Source organism: Manis javanica, chromosome 1 (genome assembly GCF_040802235.1).
Source record: "Manis javanica isolate MJ-LG chromosome 1, MJ_LKY, whole genome shotgun sequence".
NCBI lineage: Eukaryota > Metazoa > Chordata > Mammalia > Pholidota > Manidae > Manis > Manis javanica.
Window position 1 is genome coordinate 224,441,399 of NC_133156.1, and position 10,731 is coordinate 224,452,129.

The following is a 10,731-nucleotide window of genomic DNA, read 5'->3' on the forward strand; positions in this document are numbered from 1 at the left end:
TCTTACATAGTGAATAAATTCTTACATGGTGAACAGTACAAGGGCATTCATCACAGAAACTTTCGGTTTTGATCACGCATTATGACCTATAAACAATCAGGTCAAATATGAATATTCGTTTGATTTTTATACTTGATTTATATGTTGATCCCACATTTCTCCCTTTATTATTATTATTATTTTTATTTTTAATAAAATGCTGAAGTGGTAGGTAGATGCAAGATAAAGGTAGAAAACATAGTTTAGTGCTGTAAGAGGGCAAATGTAGATGATCAGATGATCAGGTGTGTGCCTATGGACTAAGTATTAATCCAGGCTAGACAAGGGCAGCAAAACATCCACGGATGCAGAAGATTTCTCTCAAAGCAGGGGGGGTGAGGTTCTGAGCCTCACCTCTGTTGATCCCCAAATTCTCACCTGATGGCCCCCCTGCGACTGTGCCTGTCTTAGGTTGTTCCTCCCTTGAGGAATCTTACCCGTCTCTGGCTAACCAGTCATCTTCCGGGGCCATACAGGGAAATGTAAAGTTGGTAAGTGAGAGAGAAGCCATATTGTTTGAAAAGGTTAGCTTTTTACTTCTTTGCAGATTTATCAACATGCATATTTTTAACAGTAAAGACATCCTCCTACATAACCATAGTGCTATATTCACACTTAAGAAAATTAATAACTCTATTATATCTTCTAATATCTTTTCCTTATTTAAATTTTCCTATTTCTAAAAACTATTTTTTTATAAAAATTTTTTTCCTTTCACACTATTGACCTGTGAAAGGTCTAAGCCAATTGTCTTATAAAATGTCTTACATTCTGCATTTGTCTGATTATATTCTCATGGTATAACTTTCTTTTTAATTACTTCAGATAACTTTTATCAGAAAGGATGGAGTTGGGAAAAGGAAAACTTCTCAGGACTGGGCTGAATGCACTATATCAAGCAATACACCCAATTCATGGCCTTGTCTGGACTGATGGGAATCAGGTAGTCCTGACTGACTTACGGCTTCACTGTGGAAAGGCCAAGTTTGGGGACTCAAAGATCATTGGACAATTTGAACATGTGTGTGGCGTGTCCTGGTCCCCATCTGGTACAGCTGACATGCCCGCTTTGCTTGCTGTCCAGCACAAGAAACATGTCATTGTGTGGCAGCTATGCCACAGCACGACAGAGACAAGCAAATGGCTGATGTCTCAGACTTGTGAGATTAGAGAATCACTCCCTGTTCTTCCTCAGGGCTGTGTGTGGCACCCAAAAAGTGCCGTCCTCACTGTGTTGACTGCACAGGATGTCTCCGTTTTCCATAATGTTCACTGTGACAGTTCCTGGGTAAAAGCAAACATCAACACCCAGGGCCTCATTCACTGTGCCTGTTGGACCCAGGATGGCCAGAGGCTGGTAGTGGCAGTAGGCAGCAGTCTACATTCTTATATTTGGGATGGTGCTCGGAAGACTCTTCACAGGAGCTCTTTGTACCCAGTGTTTTATGTGGACAGCTCTGTGCGCTCCATTGGAGCCACTGCAGACTCACAGATCGCTATAGCCACTGAGCTTCCATTAGATAAAATTTGTAGGTTAAATGCATCTGAAACCTTTGATTTTCTGCCTAGTGGTGAAGAGGCTTATCTGTATACTTCACCAGGTAGTGATGAAATGCCCTCTGTGCATGAGGAGGCAGTCGCTTTTGAAACATCAGTTTCTCCCTCTTCTTACTCCTTTTCAGATCTTCTGGATCTAACTCATAAACAATTCAGTAGATCTAAGTCTGAGGGTAGTTCTCTTATTTATCTAAGAGAAAAAGACTACTTAGTGGGAACTGGCCTGGATTCTTCACATTTAGTCTTTGTGACCTTTGACAAAGAGGTTGCCCATACTAGAAAAGTCACAATTCCAGGTATTCTGGTTCCTGACCTAATAGCATTTAGTCCTAAAGCACAGGTAGTGGCAGTGGCTTCCAATACCTGTAATACAATTTTCATCTATTCTCTCGTTCCATCATTTATGCCAAACATCCCGCATATTCAACTAGAGAGTAGTGAAAAACCAAAAGGCATGTGTTTCTTGACAGATAAATTATTATTAATTATGGTAGGAAAACAAAATTCCACTGATTTAGCATTTCTTCCTTCTTCAAAAACTGATGAGTATATCATTCATTTGATTGTTAGAGAAGTAATGTTGGAAGAAGAATTTCCGATAACATTGGGTGAAACCCAGAGTGGCTACTCTACTTTCAGTACTCTCTTAAATGAAGCAGATAGAAAAGAGCTGATTGAAAGTCTTTCCCCAGATTTTTATCACCAAAACAGAGGGCTCTTGTTAACAGGTAGTAGCAGTAGTCCAAGTGGAAGGCCTGGAAAAACCCTTATTAAAGAAATCATCAGCCAGCCAGCCAGTATCTGTGATGGCTCCATAAACCTGGAAACTCCAGATGCTGAGCCTGTTAACCACTCAGTAACACTGCCTAGACCCAGCAGCATGGCGGAGCACACCAATACCCCAGAACCTCCTGATTTGCCTCAAAGAAACAACTTAGAAAAAGAAAAGGAAATTTGCCAGCTATCAAAGGAACTGGAAATTTTATCAAGGAACCTCACTGAAGTGCAGCAGCGCCTTTCTGAACTCACAGACTTTCTACATAAAGGAGAGAAATCCTCTCCAGTGTATCCGCTCTTTCAGGATCTGCCTTATGTTCACATCACTCACCAGGTAACTTCTCCTTTGAGGAACTACCATTGCACATAAAATCTCCTGCAGCCAGTAAGGCTGCAAGAAAAGTTTATTAATAAGGAGGATGGTGTCTAATATGAACATCACTGAAATGACATGTTACAATAAAGGCAAGTTAAACCTTTCAGGTTGGTTGCCTGCCAACCAGGTGGGTACACATACTAGTATATACCATGATTTAATCATGTGCATGGTGTGAAAGCATGAATGACTGTACTCATTCTGACAATTACATTTAGAAGAAAAAAATATTGTGTAATTTCACTTTGAAACCTTTTCTGTATGCAATGTAGATACTCTTCCACTTATGAGAAAGGTTATGTTCATTAAAACATTTTAATGCATCTATTTATGCATTAATATGCAAATATATATTACATAAATGGGATCACAGCATATCTGTTTTTATCATGAACACTTTCCTATTGAACTTGGCCCTGTCCTTCCTCCCCATAACCCATGTTAGCAGCTTAATGTGGATCCTTCTATATTTTACTTGAAACTGATATAATCTCACACAGATCTATGTATAGGTATAAAGGCTCGGGGATGGTGGAGGTCTGTCATTGTTTTACAAAAATGGGATCATATGTTGCACTCTACTTCATGCTGAGAATAAGCTCTTATATTCAGCCATTCCCTTGTTGGTGGACATTTACTTTGTTTTCAGGTCTTAGCCGCTCCAAATAGTGCAGCAGTAGTATTCTCGTATGTACCTATTTGTATTCATACTTATATTTCTGTTTGGTTGGTCCCCAGAAGTGTAAGTGTACATTTGAAGAGTTTATTTGTTTCTACTTATAATAGAGTTGCCAGATTGCATTTCATAGACTTTTTTACTTAATGTGACATCACGTGCTCACCAGCAACTTACGAGACTTTTTCCTCACATCCTTACCAGTCTGATTAAGTGTGAAGCGGTATTTTGCTTTTATTAATTTGTATTTCCTTTACTACTCATGAATGTGAGTATGTCTGCATGTTTTCATTGTCAATTGAATGTGAATTGCCTGTTGCTCAGTTTTCCCTACTGAATTACCAGTTTATAAGAGGTTTTTGTATATTATAGAAATTAATATGCATGTAACAGTCTAGATTTTCTTGCATTAATTTATTATATTAGTTTTTACATGTAAGTTTTTAATCTTTAAATTTTTGTGTGTGGTCCATTTCTATTTTCTGAGAGTTAAATAAATAGTTGTGCTAGCAACATTATTAAAAAATGCATCTTTAAATTAATGTCATCAAAATGGCCATCCTGCCCAAAACAATCTACAGATTCGATGCAATCCCTATCAAATTACCAACAGCATTCTTCAACAAACTGGAGCAAATAGTTCAAAAATTCATATGGAACCACCAAAGACCCTGAATAGCCAAAGCAATCCTGAGAAAGAAGAATAAAGTGATGGGGGGTCTCGCTCCCCAACTTCAAGCTCTACTACAAAGCCACAGTAATCAAGAATTTGGTACTAGCACAAGAACAGAGCCACAGACCAGTGGAACAGAATAGAGACTCCAGACATTAACCCAAATATATATGGTCAATTAATATATGATAAAGGAGCCATGGACATACAATGGGGAAATGACAGGCTCTTCAACAGTTGGTGTTGGCAAAAACTGGACAGCTACATGTAAGAGAATGAAACTGGATCATTGTCTAACCCCATACACAGAAGTAAATTCGAAATGGATCAAAGACCTGAATGTAAGTCATGAAACCATAAAACTCTTAGAAAAAAACATAGGCAAAAATCTCTTGGACATAAACATGAGTGACTTCTTCATGAACATATCTCTCTGGGCAAGGGAAACAAAAGCAAAAATGAACAAGTGGGACTATATCAAGTTGAAAAGCTTCTGTACAGCAAAGGACACCACCAATAGAACAAAAAGGTATCCTACAGAAAGGGAGAATATATTCATAAATGACAGATCCGATAAAGGGTTGACATCCAAAATATATAAAGAGCTCACATACCTCAACAAACAAAAAGCAAATAATCCAATTAAAAAATGGGCAGAGAAGCTGAACAGACAGTTCTCCAAAGAAGAAATTCAGATGGCCAACAGACACATGAAAAGGTGCTCCACATCGCTTGTCATCAGAGAAATGCAAATTAAAACCACAGTGAGATATCATGTCATACCAATAAGGATCGCCATTAATGATACCAAAAAAAAAATCTGTCTTTATCCCACTGAACTTGATGTACCATGTTTGTCACATATAGACATATATACTGGGATCTGATTCTGGATTCTCATACTGCGACTACTCTAATGTGGATCTCTTTATCTAGAACTTTACCAGTACTGCACTGATTTGATTACCACATATATCTTCATTTTAAAAGATACAGAAAGTTGGTATCAGAACCAATCATAATATGTAAATTACTCTTTAAAAAATGGTGAAGAGGTATTTTTTAGTATTTTGGTATCATTAGTCTACAATTACATGAGGAACATTATGTTTATTAGACTCCTCCCATCACCAAGTCCCCCCCACATACCCCATTGCAGTCACTGCATCATCATAGTAAGATGCTGTAAAATCACTACTTGTCTTCTCTGTGTTGCACAGCCCTCCCTGTGCCCCCCCACCACATTATACATGCTAATCATAATGCCCCCTTTCTTTTTCCACCCCCGTTATCCCTCCCTTCTCACCCATCCAGCCCAATCCCTTTCCCTTTGGTAACTGTTAGTCCATTCTTGGGTTCTGTGAGTCTGCTGCTGTTTTGCTCCTTCAGTTTTTCTTTGTTCTTATACTTCACATATGAGTGAAATCATTTGGTACTTGTCTTTCTCCACCTGGCTTATTTTACTGAGCATAATACCCTCTAGCTCCATCCATGTTGTTGCAAATGGTAGCATTTGTTTTCTTCTTACAGCTGAATAATATTGCATTGGGTATATGTACCACATCTTCTTTATCCATTCATCTACTGATGGACACTTAGGTTGCTTCCATTTCTTGGCTATTGTAAATAGTGCTGCAATAAACATAGGGGTGCATCTGTCTTTTTCAAATTGGGCTGCTGCATTATTAGGGTAAATTTCTAGAGGTGGGATTCCTGGGTCAAATGGTATTGCTATTTTGAGCTTTTTGAGGAACCTCCATACTGCTTTCTATAATGGTTGAACTAATTTACATTCCTACCAGCAGTGTAGGAAGGTTCCCCTTTCTCCACCTCACCAACATTTGTTGTTGTTTGTCTTTTGGATGGTGGCGATCTTTACTGGTGTGAGGTGATATGTCATTGTGGTTTTAATTTGCATTTCTCTGATAACTAGCGATGTGGAGCATCTTTTCATGTGTCTGTTGGCCATCTGAATTTCTTCTTTGGAGAAGTCTGTTCAGATCCTTTCCCTATTTTTTAATTGGATTGTTTGCTTTTTGTTTGTTGAGGAGTGTGAGCTCTTTATATATTTTGGATGTCAACCCTTTATCAGATCTGTCATTTATGAATATATTCTCCCATTCTGTAGGATACCTTTTTGTTCTGTTGATCGTGTTCTTTTCTGTAGAGAAGCTTTTCAGCTTGATATAGTCCCACTTGTTCATTTTTGCTTTTGTTTCCCTTGCCCGGGGAGATATGTTCAAGAAGAAGTCACTCATGTTTATGTCCAAGAGATTTTTGCCTATGTTTTTTTCTAAGAGTTTTATGGTTTCATGACTTACATTCAGGTCTTTGATCCATTTCGAATTTACTTTTGTGTATGGGATTAGACAATGATCCAGTTTCATTTTCTTACATGTAGCTGTCCAGTTTTGCTAACATCAGCCATTGAAGAGGCTGTCATTTCCCCACTGTATGCCCATGGCTCCTTTATCGTATATTAATTGACCATATATATTTGGGTTAATGTCTGGAGTCTCTATTCTGTTCCACTGGTCTGTGGCTCTGTTCTTGTGCCAGTACCAAATTGTCTTGATTACTGTGGCTTTGTAGTAGAGCTTGAAATTGGGAAGCGAGATCCCCCCTCCACTTTATTTTTGTGTGTCAGGATTGCTTTGGCTATTTATTAAGATTTTTAAAAATTTAATAATTGTACTTTTTCTAAGCAAAGTGAATTCTAACCACAATTTTGTTTATTTTACTTAAGCAAATCCTCTGTTACTCCACCACTTAGAGCAGTTTTTCTTGGCAATTTTTCCCCAGTAAAAAAAATATGAAGTTTCTTAGTTATATATAAAACAGTTAAGCAATTGTCTCTCACCGTCAGATATCTCTCAGGCTGCCATCCATCATTATGTAGTGTCGTTAGTCATACTCTAGGGAAGCCAGTTCCTAGCAGTGAAACAGAACCCTTGGGACTGGGCAGAGCAAAAGGAAAAGTAAAGTGGGGGGTGTGTTTTGTTCTGATGCTTTAGTTGTGTTAAATAGTATGACATAAAGCTCCTTATTTAAAACTGAAGTCTAGCTGATGGTAGTAATAGATAAAGAGTTTTTCTAACTATTTACACATTTTATCCTTATGCTAACACCATTACTCCTGCAATCAGTTTAACAACTTTTGTTTTTGTATTTCTAGAAATCTTACTGTGTAGGTCCCATTAAGAAAAGAACCGTACTTCTCTGCAATGGCAAACTAAGGCTCAGTACAGTTCAGCAGGCTTTTGGACTCTCTGTTATTGAAATGCTACATGGTAGGTAAAATTCAGAAATTGACCCTACCCAACACCCCTCTCTCTACCATCTATTTTGTAATTTTCACTGGTTATGAAAATGAGATGTACCCACTATTCAGTGATTCACTAGAATTGCCTACTGTAAACCCATGTTTATTGTAAGGGCCAAACATGGAAAATAATGGGTTCTGCCCTTAGAGCCTGGCTGGAAAACCTTAATGTTCACATGAAAAAAACAGAAAAGTGTTACAAAGCACTATTTAACAACTGCAAGGCAGTGGCATAAAAACATCATACATACCTGTTGAACTAAACATAAAGATCATGACAGCACTGCAGAATATTTCCTAAGGAGTTGCAGTTTTATCGTACAGCAGACATGTGGACATGAAGGACATTCCTAGGTGGCAGGGACTGAGTCATGCCCACTTTTCATCAGATGTGGAGCATAGTTTTCTTAGTGTCTCTTTCTTTGTACCCTGTCTGCTATATTGAACATGAAATTTTGTTTCCTTTTTTCCCTCTTAACATTGTAGCATCACCATTCTATTCTATTTTGACACATGCATTTGTGATACAACCTCATAATTGTCATTTTTACTGGGTGGGGTTAATATTCCATTCTGGGTATACCATATTTTATTTTGCTGTATTTTCTTTGACATTTAGCTGGTTTCTAATTTTTCAACATCATAAACAACACTAATAAAAACCTCTCTGCATATGTTACATGATGTTTTGTGGAAGATTAGATTTTTAGAAGTGAAATTACAGGGTAAAAGGCAAGACACAGTGGACTGGAAAGAACTAGAAAAGGTCCAGGCATGTGTTATGCCAGGGGCCTTTCATTATCCTGGAACAACCCATTCAGGATTACCTGGACCATTCTAGTCCAGCTCCAGTCAGCTCAGCCTCCTCAAGTGCCTAGAGGTTGGTATAGATCTAAAGAATAAACACATTCCTCCATAGAGTATCTGTTCCTAACTCACATAGTTTCTGGAGAAACTGCTTAGCAACATGTAGATAAGGTAGGGACACTCCACACACAGCCCCTCACACGTGTGCACACATGCATACACATGCTCATATGCATAACACTCTGATAAATACCTACCCTGGGTGAAAATGTATGTCCCTTAGCTATGCCTGAGTCATCAACATCCCCTTCCTGCCATGTAACCTGACCCTAAGTGACAGTCTTTCCATCTCCCTATTCTTTGTAAAGATTTGTGATGATCAGGAATAATAGTATCAACTATTGTATACTTCCTCTCAAAAAAATATTTGTCATGTTTTTCTTTATAGAGTAAGATGAGAAATCTTAAATTGCCTATTTTTATTTTATTTTGCAGACTCCCACTGGATCCTTCTCTGTGCTGATAGTGAAGGCTTCATCCCATTAATTTTCTCAGCCACACAGGAAATAATCATAAGAGATGGCAGGTCAGATGTCTTCAAAGACTTTGTCTCAGAGTCTTGATCATGATCTTTCTCTTAAATTATTAGAGACCTTACTACCCAAAGCATAAATACCACCAGCTGTTCTAACCATTTAGGCGTCTGGCTTGATAATTGTTTGGAGCATATTTGCTGCATAGCTTTTCAGATGAGGCCATTACAAACAAGATATGTGTTCCACCACTGACTCTTCCCAGGTGGAATTTACACTGTCCCTCAGAGATGAGGCGGTTGCCCTGGGTGGCTTGGCCACTTTTCCCCCTTTCTCCCTTTTCCTGCTTTTCCCCTGGGCTAAGGCTTACTGCTCACTGAGAGCTCAGCCTTTCTTAGATGGCTCAGAAAGTGGTTATTTATGTATTCATGACTGTGTGGTTTTGTCTAAGGGCAGAATTCCCAGAACAAACAATATTATGGTGCCATATGGATTGTGTTTTATGGTTTCTCTGAGGCTTTCTGTCCCTTGCCCAAAACTGTGTAAAAGCTGTCTTAGAGGCACTTAAGTGGTACCTCAGCACTGTTATAGATCTTTTCTTGGCTTAAAGATGAGGATAAGTAGTGCTGGAGAACAGATGCTCCTGCCAGCATATCCTTGTTACCCCAAACCAGCAGGAATCAGCAGAGTTCAAAGGAAGACAAAAAAATCAGTTGACTTCTCCCAGGACTACCTAGAATAGGAAGTAGTTCCAGTGTTAACTGGACTGCCCAAGATTTAAATCTCTCTCTCTTGCTTCCTTAAAAATTCTGTCTGACAAGATCCAGATAGGCCCCAGAACTGACTATAAGCAAATTTGAAATGAGATTTCAAGCGCTTTAACCCCTCTGGACCCCACCTGAGCTTGTGCTTGCGTTACTAGTAGAATGCCAAGCACAGGTGAGGCCTAAGGCATGATTTTGTGCTGTTGTCACTCCAGATTTTTCTTTTTTTTCCAGTTTTGGGATCATAAAAATGTCCTATTTCTCTCTCAGCAATCAACTCCCTTAGTTAAATTGTCACTTTGATTTTGATGTTTTTCTTTTCCTCTCATTCAAGTCTTAGAAACCAGCTTAGAGTCTGAGAGAAAGAATTTGGGAAAGTTGGGAATCGAGGTAGTTCTAAAAGCTACCCGTTTATTATAATTGTGGGCTAAAGTGGCATCTTAGTGGAAAGATGCCCTGATTCCAACCTCAGATAGACACAACGCTTCTCACTGCCTTCAGACAAAATCGTAAGTTCCAATTACTGCTGCATAACAAATTGATAGTGGTGTGGCTAGTCAGAGCACATCTGCAGATAAATCGTTTTAGCCACAGAAGCTCCATTAGCATGTATGCATTTTTTTTCTTCCTTTCCTTGGAATTATCTGGAAAGAAGTATTTTGTACCCTTGGGGACTCCTGTCTGTCTGTTACAGTTTATGAAGATGGAGCTGGGATAGGAAAGAAGCGAGGGCCCATTTTGTGGTTCAAATGCATTAGACAGCTGCTGGGGTAATGGAACTGGAGGCCACTTGTCTGTGATCAGTTGCCTCAGAGCAGTGGCTGAGGACCGTCTGAGGCCTGGCTCCATTTGCGAAGGAAGTGTCTTGGCAGGATGAAGCCTGAAAAGGGGACCTGGGGGACCCTGTAGTAAGATCAATGTGGGTGCCTCCAGATGTATGTTATAATCACCGTTTTGCCGGTTAGAATCCTATGAAGGACGCTTCAATAAAATTCAGTCGTCATGGCTGTTGTGAATGTTTTGATGGTATATTCTTGTGATTATTACTGATATAGAGAAATGTTCTTGGTTTTATGTTTGTGTATGTTGTCTTTGTATTTCTTCTGGTGGACAGTCCAGAATATAAATTATTTATTTACAAAAAATCTGATTCCATGACAACTGTCATGCAAAAGATGTTTCCTTGGCTTCCGCTATTATTATAGTC

General features: G+C 38.8%; 1 protein-coding gene across 4 annotated transcripts in view; it reads left to right on the forward strand.

The window, feature by feature from the left end:
• The window catches only part of WDCP (WD repeat and coiled coil containing), a 28,570-nt gene extending 18,026 nt beyond the window's left edge, over nucleotides 1-10,544 (forward strand). For 2 of the 4 annotated variants that reach the window (XM_037005577.2, XM_037005576.2), the window contains 3 exons: nucleotides 865-2,707; nucleotides 7,274-7,388; nucleotides 8,723-10,544. In XM_037005577.2, coding sequence (XP_036861472.1) covers nucleotides 884-2,707; nucleotides 7,274-7,388; nucleotides 8,723-8,850 — 2,067 coding nt within the window. In that variant the 5' untranslated portion in view covers nucleotides 865-883 and the 3' untranslated portion in view covers nucleotides 8,851-10,544. The remainder of the gene's footprint in view (nucleotides 1-864; nucleotides 2,708-7,273; nucleotides 7,389-8,722) is intronic. The other 2 variants (XR_012122518.1, XR_005057890.2) reach the window with 1 other exon arrangement.
• Nucleotides 10,545-10,731: the final 187 nt, after the last annotated feature.